This window comes from Scyliorhinus torazame, chromosome 1 (assembly GCF_047496885.1).
Source record: "Scyliorhinus torazame isolate Kashiwa2021f chromosome 1, sScyTor2.1, whole genome shotgun sequence".
Taxonomy (NCBI): domain Eukaryota; kingdom Metazoa; phylum Chordata; class Chondrichthyes; order Carcharhiniformes; family Scyliorhinidae; genus Scyliorhinus; species Scyliorhinus torazame.
In genome coordinates this window covers 55,918,251-55,945,433 of record NC_092707.1, presented here as the reverse complement: position 1 = coordinate 55,945,433, position 27,183 = coordinate 55,918,251, and the positions used below count along the sequence as shown (strand labels likewise).

Sequence of the window (27,183 nt, the reverse complement as noted above, 5' to 3'; positions counted from 1 at the left end):
GTTTTAACTTAGTTTTCCTGTCATTTGCGTGAGGTAGTCCCATGAACCTTTAACTGGAACACTCTCTGCTGCAGTAACACCTATACATTTTCAATTCCTTTTGGATCTAGGTGTGTGCACATTCACCTGTACCCATAAATTCCTGTAATGTGTGTCCAGGTTTCCCTTTCACTACTTTCCTGATCTTGTTTGGTTATGACCACTTTTGGCAGGTGACCCACTTCTGGCATGATTCATCATTTTTTTTCTTTCACCATGAGATACGTGCTCAATGTAATAAAATTATGATTGGGCTGTGATTACATATTAACTGTGCCTTGCCACACTGTGGTGCATTCTAGTGGTTGTTTCTCAGTCTCTTTATCTGGTTATTTTCATGCCTGTCTTTCCCATTATCTACATGAATGACAAATCACCCTTAACCAACAAAGTTGTAGGCTATTTCTCAGAAACTTGGCAGTGTTAACTTGAGTAACTTTGACAGTCTGTTTCCTTTGTGAGCAATTGATGGTTTTTATTTGGTATTTTCCAGTGTTTGATCTGCGAGAAACGCAACAGTTAGGAAGCCTAAACGGAGCCTCTAATATTGTGTCACAGCACTTGCCATTATGTGGTTTTAGTAACTCCGGGATCCTTCCTGCTTTTGAGTTTGTTTTTATACCGTCGGTATTTCTTATTTTGGGGAAAAGTTCAACATTTTTAAAGGAAATGGGTTGTACAGATAATTGGCAAATCGCCTCATTTCTGGAATCTGGCTTCCGTACAAATGTCAAAAATTCAAATGAACCAGACAAAATTGACTTGAAACCAAGATAACAATTTAGTTGAGACTACAGTGCCCAATATAGGGAATGTTTTACCTCAGCGTCAGTGTCCTCTTTTTGGGCACAGTGCAAGGTAGCTTTTTAAACCTTCTGTATGTGGCTGAGGAGTGTGGAAACTGGGGAGTGCTGCATGCCCCAGCATTGAATTCTTTGCCTGAATCAGTAATAATGTTAATCAAAATAATTACATATGCGTAAATTTCGAAGTATTCCTCCTTTGGTTTGGTACTGATTAGTGCAGTATGCATATTGGCCCAAGACATTTTCACCCAGGGGAATACATTTCTTAACAAATCAGTTTGAAGAATTTGGAACTAAAGTCAATTTGTGCACTCCTTTTATGACATCAAAACAAATACCGAGAATTGAGTTTTCTATTTTGAAGAGTGTATCCAGTTTTGAAAAGACTGTATTGAGTTGATCTGATAATTCTCAAATGAGGTGTTTTTAAGCCTTATGATTTTGCATTTTAACTTTGTTTTCCACAAATTTAGTAAACTGAGCAAATTATAAGCATGATTTAATTATTTTAATTAAGCACATTTTTTTAATAGAAGAGAATGCATCGAGGAAATGCACAATTATGAAGTTCTGAGGGTTCATTTACAAGTTTTTGAGCTTGGAGTGCTGCAGTTTGCATTTGTTGAATGTATTTGGGGTATAGTATACAGTACAGTGAAAAAAGGGCTCTTAAAAAAAAAAAATCAATATGTGGACTTAGCAATGCTTGAAAAGGTAAACGAATACAGCCTGAAGGCACTGAAAAGACAAATTGTGTAAGAAATGCACTGAAATGAGTTAAATGCATACAACTGTTTTATTGGTGTGTTGCCGCCTTATTGAAGTAAACAGTATATTTCACAAAAACATATCTGATTGTTTGCAGGTTCTGGCCTGGTTTGAAGAAGGTGAAGAAACCGTAACTGCCTTTGTGGAGCCTTTCGTAATATTATTAATTCTAATAGCAAATGCTGTTGTGGGTGTTTGGCAGGTAAGTTTAGCATTTAGAAAACACTTTGTTATGGACATACTTAGGAATATTTAGCATTGCATTTTTTAATTTAATAAAATTTACTTCATGTAGTAAAGCCATTGAGGAGGGTTTATGCAATTACATTTTCCCATTTATTATTTAATGGACTGTGGGCATTTGTTGCCCATCCCTAATTGCCCTTGAGTGGCTTGCTAGGCAATTTCATTGTGCATTTAAAAGCCACCCACATTGCTATGTAGTTTGGAGTCGCATGCGGGCCAGACCAGGTAAGAAGAGCAGATTTCCTTCCTTTTAAGAGCATAGTGAACTAAATTGAGTTTTTACAACTATGGTTTATATTCTCTATTACTGAGACCAGCTTTTAATTCTAGATGTTATTAGTTGAACTTAAATTCTACCAGTGGGATGTTCACCAATAGGATGTCCCCACTGCATCAGTCTGGACCTCTAGATTACCAGTCCAGTGACATTACCACTCTCACCCATTTATGTGTACATAAAATCACACTTTTTCCATTCCTGCACTGTGTTAAAATTGGTATCTGCCAATCTGAAAGGTTACACATAACCTTACATAAGGGATGTGGAGTAAAGACCGGTAGATAGAGTTAATTAATTAATTAACTATGGTTTAATTGAATAGCAAGGCAGGCTCGAGGGGCTGAATAGTCTAACCCTGATCCTATGTTCTTGTTGTGCAGAGGAAGCAAACAGCATATGGAAAATACTATGGGACACAGTGCTGTGTCACTGCGATGTTGGTTCCAGGTTTATTCAGTAATAAGGTGCAGTTGAACTATTTGTACATTGAGCTAAATCTGCATTTGTCAAGTTCATGAAGAATGACAGGCAGATCATTTTTAAATTAGTAGTCTTACTTGGGGAGAAGGAACCCCAAGGTGTTCAGAGAAGAAAAGCACAAGAACATTTCTGTCCAATCTACTGAAGGTGATCCGAACAAGTTCCACGAGGCACATCGTCCAACATCCCACCTACACTTTGTCAGCCTCAACCATGAAATCATCCCTGAAATCCAAAGGACAATGACTCTCTGAAATGAAAATTACTGCATCAACCTAGTTCTCATAGAAGCATACCAAATCGGTGCAGGAATAGGCTATTCGGCCCTTTGAGCCTGCTCACCATTCATTGTGATAATGGCTGATCATCCAACTCCGTAACCTGTTCCCGCTTTCCCTTCCATATCCTTGGATCCCTTTAGTCCCAAGGCTGTATCTAACTCCTTCTTGATACCATACACAATGTTGGCCTTGACTGCTTTCCACAGGCTCAGCACTCTGGGTGAAGATGCTTCTCTTCATCTCGGTCCTAAATGGTATCCTTGGACTGTGACCCCCTGATTCTGGACTTCCCTTCCATCAGAAACATCCTGTGTCTACCGTATCTAGTTCTGTTCAAATTTTATAGGTTTCTGAGATTTTACCAACTCCATCTCACCTCTTGGGTCAATCCCATCATCCCAGAAATCAGCCTGGTAACATCTTTCTTCCGATAAGAAGACCAAAACTGCACACACTATTCCAGATGTGGTCTCGCCAAGGCCATGTGTAACTGCAGGAAGACATCCCTCCTCCTGTACTCTAATCCTCTCGCTATGAAGGCCAACAAACCATTTGCCATTTTTACCACCTGCATGCTTGCCTTCAACAGCTGGTGGACGGGGGCACCCAGGTCTTGTTGCACATTCTCCTCTCAATTTATAGACTTTCAGATAATCTGCCTTTCTGATTTTGCTGCAAAAGTGGATAACATCACTATCCACAGTATATTGCATCTGCCTTGCATTTGCTCACTCAGCTTGTCCAAATCACACTGAAGCATCTTTTCATCCTCCTCACAGCTCACCCTCCCACACAGTTTTGTCATCTGCAAATTTTGAGATCTTACATTTAGTTCTGTCACCTAAATCATTAATATATATTGTGAATAGCTGGGGTCATATAATAATCTTTATTATAGTCACAAGTAGGCTGACAACACTGCAATGAAGTTACTGTGAAAAGCCCCTAGTCGCCACACACCAGCACCTGTTTGGGTACACTGAGGGAGAATCCAAAATGTCCAATTTATCTAACATTTACCCGAGGGCAGCACGGTAGCATAGTGGTTAGCACAGTTGCTTCACCTCTCCAGGGTCCCAGGTTCGATTCCGGCTGGATCACTGTCTGTGTGGAGTCTGCACGTTCTGCGCGTGTCCGCGTGGGTTTCCTCCGGGTGCTCCGGTTTCCTCCCACAGTCCAAAGATGTGCGGGTTAGGTGGATTGGCCATGCTAAATTGCCCTTAAAGTGTCCAAAAAATGTAAAGTGGGTTATGGGAGTAGGGTAGCATGGGCACAGACAGTGACCCAAGCCAGGATTTGAACCTTGGCACTGTGAAGCAACACTGTTAGCCACTGTGCTACCGCCTAGCACTGATCCCCGCGGCACCCCACAGTCTCTGCCTGCCATTTGGAAAAAGATCTGTTTCTTCCTACTCTTGTTTCCCCAGTCTCAATATACTAATCCTGTTTGCTTGAATTCTACACGCTAATCTCTTAAATGGGACTTTATTGAAAACCTTCTGAAAGTCCAAATAAACCACATCCACTGGCTCCCCTCATCAACTCTACTAGTTACATCTTTGAAGAATTCCAGTAGATTTTTCAAGCATTATTTTCTTTTCATAAATCCATGTTGACTGTATGATTCTGCTCTTGTTTCCAAGTGCCCTGCGATAAATCTTTTGTAATGGAGTCTAGCATTTACCCATTACTGACGTCAGGCTGACTGGCCTACAATTCGCTGCTTTCTCTCTACCTCCCTTTTTCTCTGCTTGGCTATCTGCCAAAGGTAAGACTGGAAGTTATAAGTTAATAAGATGAGCAGAATGCCCCAGGTGCTGGAACCTGAAACGGGCAGAGGATGCTGGAAAATCTCAGCCGGTCTAGCAGTATCTGTAAGGAGAGAAAGCAGTTAATGTTTCAAGTCTGTTTGACTCTTCATCAAAACTGAAGAGAGTGAGAATGTGTTGGATATTAAACTGTAGTTGAAAAAGATTGCAACAAGATGTAGCACAATAATGAGACGGGTGGGGGTGGGAAGGTGGAGAAGGTAAGGTTTTTGCATTCAGAAAATAAATGTATGGGATTTTAGAAGGGTTTAAGATGGAGAAGAAAGGTTACCGTCTAACGTTGTTTAACTCCCAAGTTGAGTCCTGAGGACTGCCCGTGGGCTGTAACGTGCCTAATCGGAAGGTGAGCTGCTGCTCCTCTAGGTTGTGTTGGGCTTCACTGGAGCATTGCAGCAGGCCAAGGATGCTCATGTGGGTCAACTTGTTTCGTCTCAATTGCTGGCAAGCATTTAGATTTCATAACATAGCTTGAAAGTGGTGAACATTTATGAAAGCAGACGGTTGACATGAATTTGTACAAGGTAGATTGTTTGACTGGATTTTAGCTTTAAATTTTTTTTAAAGAGTACCCAGTTTAATTTTTTTCCAACTAAGGGGCAATTTAGCGATGCCAATTCACCTAGCCTGCACATCTATTGGGTTGTGGGGGCGAAACCCACGCAAACAAGGGTAGAATGTGCAAACTCCACATGGACAGTGACCCAGAGCCGGGATCGAACCTGTGCTAACCACTGCGCCACCATGCTGCCCTTGGATTTTAGCTTTTAACGGAATCTGTGTAATTGAATAGAATGCAGTGAGTGCTGTATTTTTTGTATTTACCAAAAACGTTATTGAGACTGAAAACATAAACACTGGGGAAGGGGATGTTGCGCGTTTCTTTTACTTTGTCTTTTATGTGGCTCCGTTCCAATTCTGGCAATCAATGAATTTGCCCTTCTTTCTATGTTATCTATGTCCTTATGCTTAGAGTCGCCAGGTATCAAATGTTACCACCACAAGTTTCAACCGGCTATCGATCAAAGAGCCAAACACCAGTTAGTTAGTTCAAGGTCAAGGGTACTTTATTTACACACAGTTAGTCATGCAACATAAACACTACAAGTTAACTACACCAATCGACTAAGACAACCTGTACTTCGGGCACCCGGCTTAGGTCAGGAAACAGTAGCCGCAGTTCGCTTCTGGATCTATCGGGTTCAAAGCAGTAACTGCTGCTCAGCTAGGCTCATCCGTCTGTCTGGTAGCGAGCGTTGAACTTGGACTTGCTTCTGGTGTTTCTGCACTAGTGATGGCCGTGACCGGGGTACCAAGACCAAGAGAGAGCGAACATATGGCAAACTCTTCTTATACTCGGGGGGGGGGTTTGATTGCGCTGTTTTGGGCGGTCCTTCAATTTGGGCCTTACTAATTGGGTGATCCCTGATCACTCCTTTCGATACCTTAGCCAATAAGTGGGCGGGGATCTGGATGGCTGGGCGTGTCCCAAGTGGTCACTGACCCCGTTTGTGTTTCCCTTGAACAGGGAGTGGCGCCAAAATGTCTGGGACTGTCCCGGTTGCTTGAGTACCAGTCCTTTGTTTTGGTGAAGATGGGCCATCAAATGCTAATCGGCCTCATTAAAATGCTAATTGGACGGAGTTTCGATACCGTCTGGACTTCTTGCTTACTATTATGCATTTCAGGCTCTGAGCCTGCCTGAGTCTTGGCTTGTCCATTTTACCCGCCAGGCTTTGCGAGTTCTTCTCTACCTAGTTGGAAGTGGCCATCCCAGATGGCTACAAGGAAGAGAAATAAGATTGGACGAAATAGGTTTACAGAAGAACACAAACATGAGCTGAGTGGCAGCCTCTATACCCGAACTTTTATATCAATGGAAAGTGGATCTACAGCAATCAGTTAAGATCTTGCACCATGTACTATCCAACTGGTTCTCCCAATTGATTGGGACAATTACCTCTGCATAGTTTTTTAAAAAAGGTTAAGCAGGGATTTACAGATTTGCGGCAAATAATAATAATAATCTTTATTGTCGCAAGTAGGCCTACGTTAACACTGCAATGAAGTTACTGTGAAAGGCCCCTAGGTTGCCACACTCCGGTGCCTGTTTGGGTACATGGAGGGAGAATTCAGAATGTCCAAATTACCTAACAGCATGTCTTTCGGAACTTGTGGGAGTAAACCGGAGCATCCAGCGGGAACCCAGGCAGACACTGGGAGAACGTGCAGACTCCGCATAGACAGTGACCCAAGCCGGGAATCGAACCTGATACCCTGGCGCTGTAAAGCCACAGTGCTAACCACTGTGCTACATTGCCACCCAAAAGAGCAGGATATTATTGAGTTCTGGATAAGTTGCTGGGTCGGGATTTCCTCTCCTTGACTTTTCTCTCAGCCTCTGATATGCGCTTGCTTTTGAAGGGGCACACTTTTATATAAAAATAAAAAAATTAATTTGGCCTTGGCAGTTATCTACTTATCTACCGGAGCCCTACCTAATATCCCAGATGATTAACATGGTCTCCTTTCCCTCAAAAGGACGAACAAGAAGATATTGGATTACTTGAATATTATATGGCAGTGAACCAACAAGGCGCAGTACTAAAACAAATTGAGGTGCACTAATTTGGATAACAAATACCTTTTAGCAAGAACTGGACGGGTTCCATTCAACCTTTCAAATTGCTTACAATTTAAAATATTTGTTTAATAAGTAAATTTAAGAAAATGGGAATACATGGTTCAGTGTTGAACACTCATTTCCTTTGAGAAATAATAATGAGTTACATTTGAAATGGTTTACTTTTCTTGTAAGATCATTGACAAAAGGATAGGCTTACTGTGAGCAATGGTCCATTGAATTTAGTTTGATTGGCACTGCCATTGCATCATATTAGGGCATTATTTCACAGGATTTGCCATGTGAGCCCATCAGCAGGAGAATAGTTCTAATTATCATAAAACCAGGTTTCTGACTCAGATTTACGTGGATGGTTTTGATGAACAGAAAATATGTAAATTCACTGGTGTTTCGCTTCAAGTGGCTTTCAGTTGGTTGCTATGGTTTGTTGTTGCATTAAAAATGATTACTTAATTACGAAATGTGGAAATTGAGCACACAAATCCAAGTGTTTAACTGTTGCACCACTATAACCCATTTGTTTTATTCCTAAATTTGTAGGAATAGGTAATTTTCCCCTCAGTCTTTTGATTTTGTAACCATCTGGGTTGCAATATTTCAGATATTCGATGTTGGTTTAGTTGCTGTAAATTTGAGTCTAACCACTCGAGTAATTGTATAGGCTCATTTTGAGATGTACTTTGTGCTGTATAATGCAGCTAAGAAGCAAAATATAATGTTGCTAAGTCTTATGAAATTTAAAAATATTTGGAGTCTTTTGGTATAGCAGGAAAGAACACTGAAAATCGATACTGTGCCATCAGTTGCATTTCTGCTTTGAAATAGAGGGCCAGAAAAAAGGAACCCATTCTTTCAGTTTAAAGAATCACCCCGTTTAAGTTCAGTTCACATGACCTTATTGTGCACGCTCTCATTTGTATTCACAACAAGGCTGCCCTGATGTCCTTTTTGACTGACCACATTTGTTTTATTAGTAGAGTTGATGAGGGAAAAGGTTTGATGACTTGCTCTGAGTAGCAAACTTTCATTCACAGCAGTTTGTGAATACTTTTGTAAAGGCACCTAATTGTTTTTGAAGGGAAAGATTTTGGAATATATAAAAACATACCAGTGTTGCTTCAATTAACTTGACTGGCACTGATTCAGGTTCACAGATCGTCGTCACACCCCCCCCCCCCCCCCCCCCCCCCCCCCCAAGCTTAAATTTGACGTAATAGATGCCTCTTAAGGGGGGAGGGGTTGATCAAGCAGAAACTGTGAAATGTCAACGTACAAAAGGTTTGCATGCAGAAAACCTTTTCAAGTATCTGCTTGTTCACAAGAGATAAAAGGCAATTTGGAAACTTTCCCTTGTGCACAATTAACTCACAGCAAAGACTTGGCGACGACAAACTGCCTTGCCTACTTTTTTTTAAACCTTCTTGCTCATTACATATGGGTATGGAAAGCAAGCGGAATCACTGGCCTTCTTCTCCTCAGCTGCTCTCCCCATGTCTTGATGTTCAGGTCACTTATGCTTCTCTTTAACCATTGCCACTCCTTCCATCCAGGCTGAGAATGAACTAGACAAAGAAAAAAAGAAACCCTCCCTCCTGGTGTAAATGACACTTGTAGCAATGAAGCATTTACACAATTAGGCAGCCATTTCAATTTTATTTGTAATTATTGGATGACACCAGGGATTTCAAAAGGTTTGGCCATTGGAAGTACTATTGCAATTCAACCATGTTTTAAAGTATAGTGTAACTCGGATCTATGGTTCAATGCATTTAATAATGAGGGTAAATATTGGGCGGCATGGTAGCACAGTGGTTAGCATTGTTGCTTCACAGTGCCAGGGTCCTGGGTTTGATTCCCGGCTTGGGTCACTCTGTGCGGAGTCTGCAAGTTCTCCCTGTGTCTGCGTGGGTTCCTCCCACAAGTCCCGAAAGATGTGCTGTTAGGTAATTTGGACATTCTGAATTCTCCCTCGGTGTACACCGGAATGTGGCAACTAGGGTCTTTTCACAGTAACTTCATTGAAGTGATAATGTAAGCCTACTTGTGACAATAAAGATTATTATTCATTTGAGGGATAAGTAGTACATCAGGGTTAACTCCTGTATTCTTTGCCTATTTGAGAGCCCGGAAGACACCTCTGTTTAATGTCTGATCCAGAAGACTGATGAAAAATATTAAGAATAAACAAAGTTATTAAGCTTCAGTGCAGTCAGTGAAATTAAACACATGCTATGAAGATGGTTTTGCACGTAGCATTGACTCGTGAAATTAAAAAAATATATATATTTTTATTCTCCTTTTTCACATTTTCTCCCAAATCTACACCCACCAACAAACAATAATCAGTAACAAATATGTCAATCCCCATATCACTAACGATCCCATCCTCCAACCAAACATTAGCCCACATGTTCACATAAACAAATGACAAAAAGGAATCCCCCATAGTCACCATCAACACCCCCCGCCCCCCCCCAACTAATGTTTGATGTTATCCAGTTCTTGAAAGTGCATGATGAATAATGCCCATGAATTGTAGAACCCCTCAGTTCAAGCTTAACCTTCTCAAGAGTCAAGAATTCCAACAAGTTGCCACGCCAGGGCACAAGGTGGAGAGGTTGCTCTCCATCCCACCAGGATCCGCCTTCGGGTGATTAACGAGGCGAAGGCTACAACATCTGCCTCCGCACCTGTTTCCAACCGTGGCTGGTCTGACACCCCGAATATGGCCACCCGGGGACCCAGGTCCAGTGTCACGTGCACCATTTTAGAAATTGCCCTAAAAATCTCCTTCCAGTAATCCTCTAGCTTTGGACAGGCTCATCATCGCCCTCATGAGATGTGCTCTGTATACCACCTTCAGCTGTATCAGCCCCAACCTCGCGCACGAGGTGGAGGCATTTGCTCTCCGGAGCACCTCACACCAGAACCCCTCCTCCATATCCTCTCCCAACTCTTCCTCTCACTTTGCTTTGATCCCTTCCAGTGGTGCTTTTTCTTCCAAAATAACTCCGTGAACCGCTGACACTACCCCCTTCTCCAGTCCCCCTGTCATCAGCACCTCCTCCAGCAATGTGGAGGCCGGCTCCACCGGGAAGCTCTATCTCCTTTCTGGCAAAATCCTGTATCTCCTTTCTGGCAAAAGACTCCTGGAAGTTAATGTTGTTTAGACAAATTGGGAATTTTTATAATCTGTTCCTACAAGTACCAGTGCTTCAGTAATCCTGAGAAGCAACATATATTTGAGCCCTGTTTTGATTGAAAGCAAAACTTTGCCAGATGTTATTTTTGGGTTCAACAGGATGTCATTTTTACTTCTTAGCAATTCCCATACGCTCAAAATTATTCTTCATTTTCAGTTGTGATGATGGACGCAACCAGGGATACGTTTTGCAAAATGGGCTGCTGTTTATTTTTGTTGGCACACATCCGCAGTGTAGAATGCTAAACATCAGTCCCAAATCTCACTGGCTGCCTTCTGCAGAGAAAAGCTGTGTTCGAAGTATCGGTGTAGCATGTGCTGAAAATCGGCTGTTGACATTTTTTTTCCAAATAGTGAACTGAACAACCTTTACCTCTCTCTTCACCCCACCCCATCACTGCCCCTTTCTGCCATTTCAGGAAAGGAATGCAGAAAATGCCATTGAAGCCCTTAAAGAATATGAACCTGAAATGGGGAAGGTTTATCGACAAGACAGAAAGAGTGTACAGAGGATCAAGGCCAGAGAGATTGTCCCTGGAGACATAGTGGAAGTGGCAGGTAAGTGAAGTTAACTATATTAATGCATATGCTGATGTTTGGTTTGTATAAATTACCTCTATCAGATAATAGCCACTTGTGTACTCTGAACCATGTATGTGATATTGACACTGTTCATGTCAATTTTGCAAGTCTTGATTTTGTGTACACGTAAATAAATGAAAGTCGGTAATGGTGTTTCCAGTCTTGCTATGTGCCAATGTAATATGATTTTGTGTTGACAATTTTCATAAGATACGGAGCAGATAAAATATAACAACAGGAAATTCCAAAAGGGTATGGACAGTTTCAAGTGAATGGGCAAAATTGTGACGGGTTGAGTTCAGTATGGTGAAGAGTGTCGTCCACTGTGGATCTGATTTTTAAAAAAATCAAAATATTTTCTTACTAGCAAGGACCGAGGAGCTTGGTAGTTATTAGTAAGCTCTCCTTCTTCTGTAGTCTTCCACCAGGGAATTTTCGCACGAGGTGCACAATTGAGTGCAGTCAATGGTTCTGTTGATTAAAAATATTTCCCTTGACTGAATCTTTAGGGGGCATGGAGATTAATATTTGTGGAAGATTGTTTCAGTCCTTGATTGTTCTTGGAAAGGAGTTAGGAAAGGAAGCATGTTGGAGCAGCTTGGTTATCAGCTGTTCAAGCTTGATCACTTTTGGGCAGTATGTACCACTTAAAAATATTTAATTGGTCATTCAAAATTTTATAGAAGCATGTTGAGCTATGGGATTTAGTTCTGGAGACATCAGCCTAGCGATGTTCGTAACAATATAAGAGTCTATGCTGTACTCTTGTGTGGCCACTCTAACCAATGTATGGTATGCATTCCCTTCATGTATTTGGAGAGTGATGGAAGTTCCGTTTTACGAATCTTAAGTATTTTGGACACGTGTGCATTCCACTTTACATTATTTTGGACATGGATTCCTAAGTAATAGTATTCTTAGCTGTGAAACCGTGAAAGGATTTGAGTGTCAATGTGCACAAATTACTAAAAGCTGGTGGACAGGTATAAAAGTCATATATAACAACAAATAAAACACAAAAAAGAACGCGAGCTACAATTATGCAGAGCTCTGATTAGACCCATTTAGGATATTCTTGATTGTGAAGAAGGTTCACCAGAATGATGCTGGTGTTTAAAAGGCTAAATTATGACTACTCTGCATAAACATGATTTGTACTCTCTCGAGCTTAAGGATTGTGTGATATAACCAAAGTCTTTAGAATGTTAAAAGAATTCAAAAGGGCAGGGGAGTCCAGAATAAGAAGGCAACGTCTTAAAATTTAAGTGTGGCTGTCGGACATTTTCACGCAGAGTAGCGGAAGTCTTCAACTTTTCCTTTTTTTCCCAGGGGGGTGTGGATGTTAAAATTAAGATGGAGGTGAATAGATTTTATTGTTAGGTAAGAGTATTGAGGCACATGGAACAATGGCAGATAGAGTTGAGCTGCAGATCAGTAGTGCCTAATTAAATGGCAGAGAAGACCCACGAGGCCGAATGGCTTGCTCCTAATCCTTTGTTCCCATTTTAAATACTAATTTCTGCTGGATTATCTGCATCGCAAATTGGGAATTAGAATGTGAGCAACACAATGTTGCTAAAAATCGACTGCTTGGTGTGCCAGTCATTTGGAATGCGCGCAGCCACAGGCCATCGGTTAACAATACCAACATTTGAAAGTTAAATTTGCTCTTAAAAATTGGTGCCAAAATCTCAGTGGTGATTACAAAACCGTTTAGCAGCTATGTTTCATAATTTAGCCCATTGATTAGCTTGCTAATGCTGTTTTTTTTTGAACCAGTGTAGATAAAGTATAACTGACAGGCAAAGCTGCTTAGAAAAAGACATTGCGGCTACATTCTAGGATAAATAAGTCAAACTGAAAGTTGAGGCCAAAGGGAACATAATTGATCAATACTGGTTTATTCTGGTTTATTCTAAGAATAAATATTCTTGATTACAAGCTTAAAACTTGGAACTATAATCTTGGTTTTCAATGAGCTGATTCGAAGTGGAATGAATCATTTGCCTGTAGATTTTATTCAGCTAATTGGGGAGGGTGGGAGATGGAGTTGCCATAGATCTTGCAAAATGCTGAACTGTGTGTGGTTTTTAAAAAATATAGCCTGGTGTGAGAAAGAGAAGCTGTGCAGATGATTTTGAGAATATTTAATTGTACCTAATGAAAAATTTTCCCCACTGGGGATTCAATTTTCATTTGTCCGTCATCATTTATCCTTTGCTATGATAGAACTGTGCAGGTACTTTGCTTAGTTAGAGGACATTAGGTTATTGGTATTCAGCGTATCCTTTACTGTGTATGTGATGAGAATAATGTATTGTTAGTAATTGAAATGTGGTGGTGAGTGGGAGGGGCAGAGAAGAGGAAATGAGGAAACCAAGCTTGGGATCTGAAGGATAATCCAAGAGCACAAAAATAAGAAATTAATATTTGAATGACTTAAATTTGTTGCATTTGTTTTTTTTTTCTCCCCGCTCTTTTCTCTGCCCCATATTTACATTTTTCAAAAAGTGACCTGAGCGATTTTATCCCTGAACTATGTATAAAAAAAAAATCAAAGAATGACTTTGACTTTACATCTATTTTGAAGAAATGGAAATTAAACTCTTACTGGTATCTCAAGTCATTGTCAGCTTGAAAAAGCAGACTGTGTTGCTGTCATGAATACTAATGCAGCAGAACAAAAATATAATCAGAAGAATTGTAACATTTTGAATTGCACTGCAATTTACTGTAAGTGATTGCGAATTCAGAGCAGATATAAATTTAAGTATCTGTCTTTTTTTTTAAGTCGTTCAATGAATTGATATCAATAAGCTTCACCCTAAAGGCTTCCCAATTTAGATTGAGGATAATTGAGGCTAATCTGTATTTCCTAATTACTGTAAATCAACCTTTTTAAGTATATTGGCTCTTAGCTTCCCTATCCCAATTTAATTTCCTCTTTTAGGTCTTTCCAGGCTGCCTCACCTTGCCTTCCTTGAGAGCATCTTCCTCTGCATGATGCTTCCCATAGTGGCGGTTCTAGCATAGGAGGCTCCGATGAATTATGGATCAAAATTCCCTCTCTTTACTTTGTGCCATTAATGGCAAGTAAATCAGGATGAACACTGTAGGAAGGGAGAGGCAAACTAATATGAGAAGCACCAGAGAAACAAAAAATTAAATGAAAATATGGAGGTGAGCAGACCACTCTCTGTCAACTCCCTAACCTGCACTTTTAGATAGTGAGCTACCCAGCTTTCTTTTTCCTACTTAAATTTGCCTGAATTAGAGATGGCTGTAAACACTGCTATTTTCCAAGTTTCTGGTTCCACTAAGATATTTGCTTCAATCAAGTGTTTGAAGGACTTCCGGTTGCGGCGATGACCAGCTAAGCCGCACGTTTCGGCACCTCCCATTTCAACTGACTTTTGGGCTCTTATCGGGAGCCCCAACGGAAATTCTACCCCCCCCCCCCCCCCCCCGGGTGTGGATGGAAAGGAGCAACAGTAGTGGCTGGATTGCGGAGGATCCTTTGGAGCAGCGGCAGAGAAGGGAGAAGCAAGATGGCGGCTGAGGGAGCCCAGATGGTATGGGGCCTGGAACAGCAGGAGTTCCTCCGACGATGTGTGGAGGAGCTCAAAAAGAGGTGCTGGCGTCGATGTTGCTGGCAATCGAGGGACTAAAGGGAACACAAAAGGTCCAGGCGATGGAGCTCTGTGGAGTGAAGGCAAAGGCAGCCGAGAACGAAGACAAGATACAGGGCCTGGTGGTAAAAATGGAGACGCACGAGGCACTACACAAGAGGTGCATAGAAAGGCTGGAAGCCCTGGAGAACAGCTCGAGGAGGAAGAACCTACGGATTTTAGGTCTCCCCGAAGGAACAGATGCTCCATACTCTAATGGGAGCTGAGGCCCCAATGGGCCCTCTGGAAGTGGAGGGAGCGTACCGGGTCCTCGTGAGAAGACCAAAGGCAGGGGAATCACCAAGAGCAATAGTGGTGAAGTTCCATCGCTACAGGGAGATGGTCCTGAACTGGGCTAAGAAGACACGGAGTAGCAAGTGGGAGAATGCGGTGATACGCGTGTATCAAGACTGGAGTGCGGAGGTGGCAAGAAGGAGGGCGAGTTTCAACCGGGCCAAGGCGGTGCTCCATAGGAAGAAAGTCAAGTTTGGGATGCTGCAGCCGGCGAGATTGTGGGTCACACATCAGGGCAAACACCACTACTTCGAGACGGCGGAGGAGGCATGGACATTCATTCAGGAAGAGAAATTGGACTAGCCTTGAGAAATTGATGCCCGGAGAGGGGTAGCGAGGTGGTGGCACAGAAATATAAAGTGGGGAGAGGGGAGGGCTAATGTGTAATAATGTTGGACGGGGAATTTTACTTCTCCCCCCGATGTGGGGGACATGAAGAAATGTGGGCGCCAGTGGAAAAGGGGACAGGGAAGGAGAAATGAGGGAACTGCGCCATTAGGGGCGGGGCCGAGAGGAAGGCGCGGGTATTTTCCCGCGCTATGGAAACTATGGCGGGAAAAAAGGGCGCAGGAAGGAAGGGAGCCTCACACGCAGGGAGGTCAAAGGATGAACGGGGGAAGCCGAGGTCAGCCAGAGTTAGCTGACTTCCGGAAGCAATATGGGGGGAGTAATCAATCTAGGGGGGGGGGAGACACGACACTAACTGGGTTGCTGCTGCTGAGAGTAAGGGGGAGCTGATACGAGACGAGGTGGTAGGGACGGGAGGGCGCCGTCTGGGGGACAGACTGGTGCGTGAGACCTGGGTAAGGAGATGGTTTAAAAAAGGGGGCTGGCTAGTCGACGAGGGGGGGGGGGGTAAATGACACCCCAACCCGGCTGATCACGTGGAATGTGAGAGGTTTAAATGGGCCGATTAAGAGGGCAAGGGTGTTTGCGCACTTAGAGACTGAAGGCGGACGTAGTTATGCTCCAGGAGACGCACCTGAAGTTGGCGGATCAGGTTAGACGAAGGAAAGGATGGGTGGGACAGGTATTCCACTCAGGGTTGGACGCGAAAAACAGAGGGGTGGCAATACTGGTGGGGAAACGTGTATCGTTCGAGGCTAAGACCATAGTGGGGGCAGGTATGTGATGGTGAGTGGCAGATTGCAGGGTGAGGCGGTTGTGCTGGTGAACGTATGTGCCCCGAACTGGGATGACGCGGGATTCATGAAGCGAATGCTGGGACGTATCCCGGACCTGGAGGTGGGAAACTTGTTAATGGAGGGGAACTTTAACACAGTGCTTGACCCAGGGCTGGACCGGTCCAGATCCAGGACCGGGAGAAGGCCGGCAGCGGCCAAGGTGCTTAAGGGATTCATGGAGCAAATGGGGGGTGTAGATCCGTGGAGATTTGCCAGACCGATGGGTAAAGTGTTTTCCTTTTTCTCCCACGTCCACAAGGTATATTCCTGGATAGACTTTTTTGTTTTGGGAAGGGCACTGATCCTGAGGGTGGCAGGAACGGAGTACTCGGCTATAGCCGTGTCAGATCACGCCCCGCATTGGGTGGATCTGGAACTGGGAGAGGAAGGGGAGCAGCGCCCACTCTGGCGATTAGACATGGGACTACTGGCGGACGAGGGGGTATGCGTAAGGGTGAGGGGACGTATCAAAAGATACCTGGAGGTCCATGACGATGGGGAGGTCCAAGTGGGAGTAGTATGGGAAGTGCTGAAGGCGGTGGTTAGAGGAGAGCTGATTTCCATCGGGCCCACAAGGGGAAACAAGAGGGTAAAGAAAGAGAGAGATTAGTAGGGGAAATTTTGAGGGTGGATAGGAAGTATGCGAAGGCCCCAGACGAAGGGCTATACAGGGAAAGACTAAGATTACAGACGGAGTTTGACCTGCTGACCACGGGAAAGGCAGAGACACAGTGGAGGAAGGCACAGGGGATACAATATGAATATGGGGAAAAGGCGAGCCGGCTGCTGGCCCAACAACTTCGGAAGAGGGGGGCGTCGAGAGAGATTGGAGGAGTTAGGGACGAAATGGGAAAGATGGAGCAGAGAGCAGGGAAAGTGAACGAGGTGTTCAAGACATTCTATGAGAGGCTGTACAAGTCCCAACCCCCGGAGGGGAAAGAGGGAATGATACACTTTTTGGACCAGCTAGAGTTCCCGAGGGTGGAGGTGGCAGGTCTGGGGGCGCAGATTGAGGTGGATGAGGTGATCAAAGGAATTGGGAACATGCAAGCAGGGAAGGCCCTGGGACCAGATGGGTTCCCGGTGGAATTTTATAGGAAGTATATGGACCTGTTGGCCCCGCTTTTGGCGAGAACCTTTAATGAGGCTAAGGAAAGGGGGACATTACCCCCGACAATGTCGGAGGCGACGATATCGCTAATTTTGAAACGAGACAAAGACCCGCTGCAGTGCGGGTCATACAGGCCCATCTCCCTCCTAAGCGTAGACGCCAAACTGCTGGCCAAAGTGATGGCGACAAGGATAGAGGATTGTGTCCCAGAGGTGGTACATGACGACCAGACAGGGTTTGTTAAGGGGAGACAATTGAATGCCAATGTACGAAGGTTGCTGGGGGTGATGATGCCCCCACCGGAGGGGGAGGCAGAGATAGTGGTGGCGATGGATGCAGAGAAGGCATTCGATAGGGTGGAGTGAGACTATTTGTGGGAGGTGCTGAAGAGATTTGGGTTCGGGGAGGGGTTCATTAGATGGGTTAGACTCTTGTACGGCCCCGGTGGCAAGCGTCGTTACAAACAGGCAAAGATCGGGATATTTTCGACTACACGGGTACGACAAGGGTGCCCCCTGTCCCCGTTACTGTTCGCGTTGGCAATTGAACCATTGGCCATAGCGCTGAGAGACTCTTAAGAAGTGGAGCGGGGTGCTTAGAGGGGGAGAGGAACATCGAGTATCACTATATGCAGACGATTTGCTGCTTTATGTGGCGGACCCGGTCGAGGGGATGCCAGAGGTAATGCAGATACTCGGAGTTTGGAGAGTTCTCGGGATACAAATTAAATATGGGAAAGAGCGAACTTTTTGTGATGCACCCCGGGGAACAGGGCAGGGGGATAGATGCTCTGCCGCTGAGGAGAGTAGCAAGGTATTTTTGATACCTGGGGATACAGGTGGCCAGGAACTGGGGAACCCTACATAAACTTAACCTGACGCGATTGGTAGAGCAGATGGAGGAGGACTTTAAGAGGTGGGATATGGTGCCCCTGTCATTGGCGGGCAGAGTACAGGTGGTTAAAATGGTGGTCCTCCCGAGGTTTCTTTTCGTGTTTCAGTGCCTCCCCATCCTGATTACAAAGGCCTTCTTCAAAAAAAGACAGGAGCATTATGAGCTTTGTGTGGGAGGGAAAGACCCCGAGGGTAAAGAGGGGGTTCCTGCAGCGCAGTAGGGACAGAGGGGGTTTGGCACTGCCAAGTCTGAGTGACTACTATTGGGCCGCCAATGTGTCGATGGTCTGTAAGTGGATGAGGGAAGAAGAAGGTGCGGCGTGGAAAAGGCTGGAGATGGCGTCCTGTAAGGGAACGAGCCTAAAAGCGCTGGCGACGGCGCCGCTACCATTCTCCCCGAAAAGGTACACCACAAACCCGAGGTGGCGACCTTAAAGATCTGGGGGCAGTGGAGACGACATTAGGGGAGTGACGAGTGCCTCGGTGTGGTCCCCGATAAGGAATAACCACAGGTTCGTCCCGGGGAGGATGGATGGGGGATTTCAATGTTGGCAGCGAGCAGGAATTAGGAAGCTGAAGGACCTGTTTGTGGACGGGACGTTTGCGAGTTTGGGAGAATTGGAAGAAAAATATAAGTTGCCACCAGGGAATGCCTTCCGATACATGCAAGTGAGGGCATTTACGAGGCAACAAGTGAGGGAATTTCCGCGGCTCCCGACACAAGGGGTCCAGGATAGAGTGATTTCGGGGGCATGGGTTGGAGAAGGTAAAGTGTCCGAAATATACAGGGAGATGAGAGACGAGGGGGAGGCAATGGTAGAGGAGCTGAAGGGAAAATGGGAAGAGGAGCTGGGGGAAGAGATTGAGGAGGGGCTGTGGGCAGATGCCCTAAGTAGGGTAAATTCCTCGTCCTCGTGTGCCAGGCTTGACCTGATTCAATTTAAGGTTCTACATAGAGCGCATATGACTGGAGCAAGACTGAGCAGGTTTTTTGGGGTGGAGGACAGGTGTGGGAGGTGCTCGGGAAGCTCGGCGAACCACACTCACATGTTCTGGTCGTGTCCGGCACTACATGAGTTTGGGAGGGTGTGACAAGAGTGATCTCAAAGGTGGTGGGGGTGCGGGTCAAACCAAGCTGGGGGTTGGCTATATTTGGGGTTGCAGAAGAACCGGGAGTGCAGGACGCGAAAGAGGCCGACGTTTTGGCCTTTGTGTCCCTAGTAGCCCGGCGAAGGATTCTACTTATATGGAAAGAAGCGAAGCCCCTGGGCGTGGAGGCCTGGATAAACGACATGGCAGGGTTCATAAGACTGGAACGAATAAAATATGCGTTGAGAGGATCGGCTCAGGGGTTCACCAGGCGGTGGCAACCGTTCCTTGACTATCTCGCGGAACGATAATGGAAAAACAGAAAAGACAGCAGCAGCAACCCGGGGGGGTGGGGGATTATTCCGTGTTCTTGTTTTTCTTAGTTGATATTTGCTTTTTGTTTATTTCTTTTTCCACCTGTTGTTAGTTTAATATATTATTTAAATAACGTTTAATGTATATTCCTTTATTAAGCTGTAAAAACGATTTATGGGGATGGAATCAAGACTGATGAGCTTATAATTTAATATCCGCCTCTGTTTTGAGGCACTGTTCAGATTCAAAAGCTTTGTTGAATAATAAATGTTCCATTTTGATGTATTCTTGTGCCCCTCAAAGATTGATTTGATTGAAATTTTAATTTCTGCCAGCACAATGTCAAGTCTATAAGTATAACAAAAAAGATAAATGAGCAGCACTTCAGTCCAGCATACTTGTTTATCATAGTGTATAGATATACAAGGCAATAAGATATAACAGCTTGCAATTATATCATGTCATGAACATAATGAAACATCCAAAGGTGTTTCACAGGAATGTAATCAAACAAAACTTGACATCAAGCCATGTAGGGTGTTTCGACAACTGTCTAAAATATTGGATGGGGAGGTACGTTTTGCAGAGCATTTTCAAGGAGAGGCAAGAGGTGCAGAGTTTGAGGGAATTCCAGATAGTATTGTTTTGTCCTGACAAGGCCACTGGTCCATCGACCGCCCGTCCACGTCTCTAATCTGTTTCCTTGCTTTGATTCGGTAATAAGTGAATTTCATTCTTTTTTTTTTAAACTGTCCTGAATTTTTGTCTGCAATCTTCAATGGTAATCTGTTCCATATATCTGTCGCCCCATTACTAAAAATCAAAGTTGCCTAAACTTCCCAATTTCTTGGCATCCATAACTCTGCCTCCCCATGTCATTGCAACTGGACTGAACTTTTCTGGATCTAACTTCTTAGTCTTCCTGGAGGCTCCTGCTGTAGATTGGTTTTCTTTGGTACCAAGCCCTCTAAACTCAATAATCTACTGGCACTGGATTCCGCAAATCTATCCTGTATTACAGAGGCCTTGCCCAAGTCCGATCCAATCTTTGTTGAACTCCAATTGCCACCTCCGTGCTGTCCGTTAGCCTCGTCGGTCCAGACTCCTTTTGTGTTAATGCCACAAACAACATTCCTGATGACAGTGGTCCATGAGAACGCTCATCAGGTACAATTTTCATCAAATCTTTTCAAATTCCTTGTATGGTAATGGTAGAGTCGGCTGAATGTTTATTTAAGCTCAAACAGCTGTTTCCTTTTTATACATGCTGAAAAAAATCCCACTGTAAACAAACATAGCTCTAGCAACTCTACTGCCACCAATAAACAGACCAAAACTGATCAATTAAAGTAATCCCTACGGATTTAACCAGATTTTTTTCCCTAATAGTTTTGTACTTTGTCTCTGCTGTCATAAGGGTGTTACTATATTATCCCAATTTGGAATAAATCTGCCATGTCTTTTTTAACTTGTACTTAATAGTTTATTCTAAACGAGCAACGTAGAAAGAAAATTAACTGTGGGTCTATTAATGCTCTATTTATCTGGTGGTTTATCCTGGCATTTGGTTGACAGTCAAAAAACTTAAATTAAAAAAATGTTACGTTGCCCATATGTTTGAAATGCTCTTGTGCTCTTGTGTCCTTAGCGGCGGAGCTGACTTCACAACATCATAAAGACTTTCTTGTACATGTGTACAATTTCCATTATTAGCATTCATAAGTAGAACGTTTTGTTTAGGAGGAAGTCAGAACAGATGCTGTTCTTTAAATGTATGTGTATATCATTCCCCTGTTCAACGTAATTGTGCACTCTTGTTTAGTCTTGGGAAATATCTGCCATTCCTTTTTTCTGACTTAAATTGCAGATTTAACTTGTGAATCATCCAATAGCTTTTTCTTCCTATGGGATGCGGGTGTCTTTTGGCTCGGCCAGCATTTATTGCCCATCCCTAATTGCTGTTGAGAAGGTGGTGGTGAATTGCCATCTTGAATTGCTGCAGTCCATCTTGTGTGGGTGCACCCACAGTACTGTTAAGAAAGGAGTTCCAGGGTTTTGATCCAATGACATTGAGGGAATAGTGATCTAGTTTCAAGTCCATACAGTGTGAGGCTTGAAGGGGAACGGGCAGGTTGTGGCGTCCCCAGATGTCTGCTGCCCTTGTCCTAGGTGGTAGAGGTTTGGGTTTGAATGGTGCTTTCAAAAGAGCTTTGGTGAGTTGCTGCAGTGCATCTTGTAGATGGTGCACACTGCTGCCACTGTGCATTAGTGCTGGAGGGAATGAATGTTGAATGTGGTGCCAATCAAGCAGGCTGCTTTATCCTGGATGTTGCCGAGCTTCTTCAATGTTGCTGGAGCTTCACCCATCCAAGTAAGTGGAGAGTATGCCATCGCTCTCCTAACTTGTGTCCTGTAGATGATGGGTGGGCTTTGGGCAGTCAGGAGATAAACGCCCCCATCCCATGTAGATGGTGGGGGTCTTCAGTGATGGTAATGCCATGGGGCAATGGGGTAGATTATTTGTTGTTGGAGATGGTCATTACCTGGCACTTGCCACATATCAGCCCAAGTCCGAATGGACATGGACCACTTCAGTATCTGAGGAGTCACAAAATGGTGTAGAACGTTGTGCAATCATTAGTGAACTGACTTCTGACCTTGTGGAGGGACGGTCATCAGTCAAGTAGCTGAAAATGGTTGGGCCTAGGACGCGAACCTGAGGAACTCTTGCAACAATGTCCTGACACTGGGATGATTGACCTCCTACAACCAAGACCACCTTCCCTTTGAGCAAGGTATGACCCCAATTAGTGGAGGGCATTCCTCTTTCAGTTTTGCTTGGGCTCCTTGATGCCTTACTTGGTCAAAAGCTGCCTTGATGTTAAGGGCAATCACTCTTGTGTTCAGCTCTTTAGTCCATGTTTGAACCAATGAGGTCAGGAGCCGGGTGACCCAGGTGAAACCCAAATTGAACAGCAGGAGCGAGTTATTTCTGAGTAAGTATCTGTTTGATAGCACATTTGATTGCCGATGACCGTTTCCATCACTTTGCTGATCGAAGCAGATTGATGGGGCGATAATTGACAAGGTTGGATTTTTCCTTGTTTGTAGACCGGACATGTCTGGGTATTTTCCATACTGCTGTGTACATGTCAATGTTGTTAGCTGTATGAGCACCTTGGCTAGCGTTGCAGCATGTTCTGAAGCACAGGCTATTGCCGGAATGTTGAGGGCCCAGAGCCTTTGCAGCCAATGTATTTATATGGCTGTTCTAGTTGATGGTAAACCTCAGGATGTTGACCGTGGGGGACTCAGCGTTGCTAATAGCATTGAATATAGACGTAAAAGGAAGCCATTTAATCCATCGAGCAATCTAGTTAGTCCCACTTGCCTGTTTTTCCTGATAGACCTAGGATTTTATATGAAGTATTCATCCAAATCCCTTTTGAAAGTGCTGTTAAAGAAGGGGCAATGAATTTCAGTTCTAACCACACTCTGCATTGCAAGATTTTCATTTTATTTTTCTTTAAAAGGCTTTAATAATGTCAAATTGATTTTGTGACTTTTCTACTGAAATAAAAGTGTTGTAAAACTTTTTTTTTCCTACCAGTGTTGGTTAAGTTATTTCTAATTGACGGATGTTTGGTTTTTGGAATTTTCTAGTCGGATTCAAAACATCTTGTGGTCGTGAATGACATTAACTATTTGTGCTACCTCTGATATTGAACAACTTCTAAAGTTTTGAAGCTTTATTCCTAGTTTCATAGAAGAGTTCAGTATGGGCATTTTGTCTGACAGTGGTTCAGCTCCCAGATTCTGACTGATGCAGTATGCTTGAAGCGTTCATTCAGATGCATGTCAAACAGAGAATCATGGGTGGGATTTTGTGATCCTGAGGCTAAGTGCTGACGCTGTCGGAAACGCCGTTGCGTTTCTCAACGGCGTCAACAGGGCCTCGGGATCAGCAATTCTGGCCCCAACAGGGGGCCAGCACGGCACTGGAGCGGTTCATGCTGCTCCAGCTGCTGATCCCGGCATCAACTGGGTGCAGTGGCACCGGCGCCAATGTGTTGCTCTATTTATTTATCTCAGTGAACCACAAGCCTTTCCCTTATATCGATCAAATGACCACACAACCAGTTAGTTAGTTCAAAAGATGGTTTATTTACATACACAAGAGTTATCTCAACATGCAAACACAATATCTACTACAAGTTAAACTACACCCATCAGCTGCAATAACCTATACTTAACTTCAGGGTGACCGGCACAGTGCAGATAAATGCCTTTATCTGGATTTCACTTGGCTGGTTCAAAGAAAGTGGCTCTGTCTCTGCTGGGCTCATCCGTCAGGTAGCGATCGTTGGTCTTGAACTTAGTTGACTGTTCCTGCTGCAATTGAGTTAGGCACAGGCCGGATCCAAGAGAGACAGAACACATGGCTGCGCTCTCTTTTATCCCCCTGAGATTTCGCGCTCTTTGGGACGGTCCTTAGCCTTAGACCCAATAGTTCGACAGGGCTCTGATCACTGTCTTCGATTTTGGCCAATAAAGGGGTGGGTGCCTTGGTAGCTGGATGGGTCCTTAGTGGTCATTGACCTTGGTAGTTGTGCTTTCTGAGCCAGGGGAGTGGCGCTGATCAGTCTGTGGTTGTACCGGTTGCTTGATTGGAGTTCTATTGTCCTGGGAAAATGGGCCAATAAAATGTAAATGAGCGGGGGTTTCGGTCAGGTCTGGTTACCTGTGTTTTAAATACACATGGACTATTGATCACTGTTCATCCTTGGTGGACCGGTCACCCTTGGTCAAGGCAAGTTTCTACTCTTATCTTATGCTTTGGGACATTTACCTAATATTCCATTAATAGATTCATAAATTAATTCATCTCTAACGGTTGCTATAATTTAGGTCACTATAAAACATTTAATTTATCCGCACAGTTGATCTCTAGCTAACGATATCTAAGCTACTCTCGTGCTACTGGTGAATATCAAATAACTTGTATACAGTACAAAATTTAAAACCGCATGACATTTCTACTTAATCCTAATAACGTTAGAGAGGTACATGGTTTATTTTGAGCAGCGATTGTTACATGAGTTCAATTTTGTTGAATCCCAAAGAAGGGGGCTTGGACTGTATATATTGGGGAGCGGTAGGCTTTTGCCCGCCGTTTATGGAGTCAGTGTCTGAATGACACTGTAGGTTATTGCAATTACTAGAAGGGCCTCTACTATGTATGAAAGGGGGTTCCAATTGGAAATGTTTTCGCACCAAGTGGGGGTTTCGATGTCTGTCTTTGTGTGGTGTAGTGTCCGGGCTGGTGGTGGTCTGTTGGGTGGTAGTGTACGGGGCTGGTGTGGGGTTTGTAACAAAAGTCCGTTGCGTGCGCAGTTGCAGAAGTCCAGCGATGATCCAAACGCATGTCAGTAGTCCTTGCTTCATCCTGTGTTGTTTGTTTTCCATATAATCCTGTGGATGCAAGCATAGTATCTGTTATTATCTTTGATTAATATCTAATTTTATTAGTCTTTTTCTCCTTACTCCAATTACCCGTTATGATTGTCACCATGTGTGACTCCTTTTTTTTTTTTGAAATACCATTTTGGAGAGACAAGAAATGCATATTTTTTAAAGTACAGAGACTCTCGCAGCTTGTGGTCGATGCGGGGAGTAGTTGGACAATTTCTTCGACCAGTCTTTTCTTTACTTGCAACCAGTGGTGGTTGAGGCTTATCTTAACCAGCCGAATTTCAAGGCGGCCAGTTTTTTATATATTTGTTAGCCGCAATCACGTTTGGCCTGGGGTGTAACTAGCATATGGTGTCGGTGTAGTGTGACCGAAGAAGAGAGGAAGGAGGAGAGAAAAAAAAAATGAAGTGGCATTGCTGAGATGTCCCTGCCATGAGAAGTGGCGGGTCAGCGCTCAGTTTGCATGGGGCAGCTGGGACCTTGTAGCTGCTGTGGGTGGTGTTCTTTCATATATGGGGCTAGTCTAGCTGGTGGTGGGGGTCTCCTACAATCTCGGGCAAAGTGTCCTGACTGCCCACAGTTGTAACATGATCCCTGGGGCACATAAGGTGGAGCAGGCTCTCTGGTGTATTGCTCCCTTGGGTATGGTTCCCTGGGATATTGGACTTCTTCTCTACTCTCGTTTATCCATGTGGGTCCCTGACTAGTCCTAACTGGATGCATGGTGGCTTCCTGGCCATTCTGTTGTATCTGTTCCTGCAGTGACTGGTCCCATGCTCTAGATAAATGTCTCCGTACCCATGCTTCATTGTGTGCCTGTTCTGTGGGATCGAAGTTTACGCAAGCCTTTTTACCTGCTTCTGTGGCGTGGGAGACTAAAGTGCGGGTCCATTTGGTAGTGTCTTCAGCATCTAGGTTAGCCCGGTTTAAATCCCCAAATACTGCCTTAAAATGTATCCAGAGGCAACCGGCAAAGGCAGTCGGATGTTCCCCTTTCCTCTGTGTGCATTTGTTCAAGCCCTCCGCACGATCCCCTTTATTGTATCCGATAGCGGCTAGTATGCCATCATTCATTTCGTTTAGGGTCCCCCTTCCTACATTTTGGGGCTCCGGTAGAGCTGATCGTACGGATGGGCTAAGGCTCATCACTAATAATTTAACCTCTTTCCTTTCATCTAAGCCACACATAATTTTCTGTTGGCGAACTCTTTCAAAGAAGCAATGTGGGTCCCCAGTCGGCTCAAATGTGGTGACTTCATTACATGCGTCCCTTAACTGGTTTACTGTGAGCGGGATGGTGTAGGTAATAGCGGGACCGAAGGCATTCCCTATCCTCCTTTCTGTAGTGACCGGATTCATGGGTGTCGGGGCAGTTTCACTACTTGCTGGGGTTGGTGTGACCTGTGCAGCTGGGCCTGCTGGTACGGCTGGTGCATTTCTTACTGGGATTGGTGGCGGCTGCTTTTGACTCTCAGTTCTATCTACATACATCTGTGCGCTTTCCTTTAACTCTTGCCAATCGGGAGCATCTTCCTCATCTAAATCCTGCCCGAAAGTGTACTGAAGCCATTCTGTATGGAGAGTAGCGACTGTAACCTTTCTATCTTCTCTTGGCATTTAGCATGGTCAACGGTACCCTGCCTCTGTTCCTTAGTTGAGTTGTGGAGCATTCCAAGCTGCTTTTAAATCTGCTCATTTGCTAGTTAGCTGGGCAACCTGTTGTTCTGTGTCCTTTCGTACCTGGACTGCGCGCTGTGTATCTTGGTAGGCTTTATCATACTGGGTCTGGAGGCTACTAAGGTGAACTAGACAAGATTGATGTGTGCGTTTTACATCAGCCATTTCCTTGTCCTTAGCTGCTAACTGTTCCCGGAGTTGCTCAATTATCTTCTCTCTTTCGTTACTGTTTCCCTTGTTCTTTTCTTCCTTAATTAAATGCCTACGGAGCGTCTTCATGCCCTCCTCTGTGCCTCGCAACTGTGCCAAACAGGATACTGTTGCCA

The 27,183-nt window shown here is 44.1% G+C and overlaps 1 protein-coding gene across 2 annotated transcripts in view; it reads left to right on the top strand.

Moving 5' to 3' along the window:
* Positions 1-27,183, top strand: part of LOC140407870 (sarcoplasmic/endoplasmic reticulum calcium ATPase 2) — a 114,791-nt gene that overhangs the window by 9,189 nt on the left and 78,419 nt on the right. For both annotated transcript variants that reach the window (XR_011939853.1, XM_072495097.1), the window contains exons 4-5: positions 1,711-1,815; positions 10,992-11,130. Coding sequence is in view for 1 of the 2 variants with exons in the window: in XM_072495097.1 (XP_072351198.1) it covers positions 1,711-1,815; positions 10,992-11,130 (244 nt within the window). In the remaining variant the exon portion in view is untranslated. The remainder of the gene's footprint in view (positions 1-1,710; positions 1,816-10,991; positions 11,131-27,183) is intronic.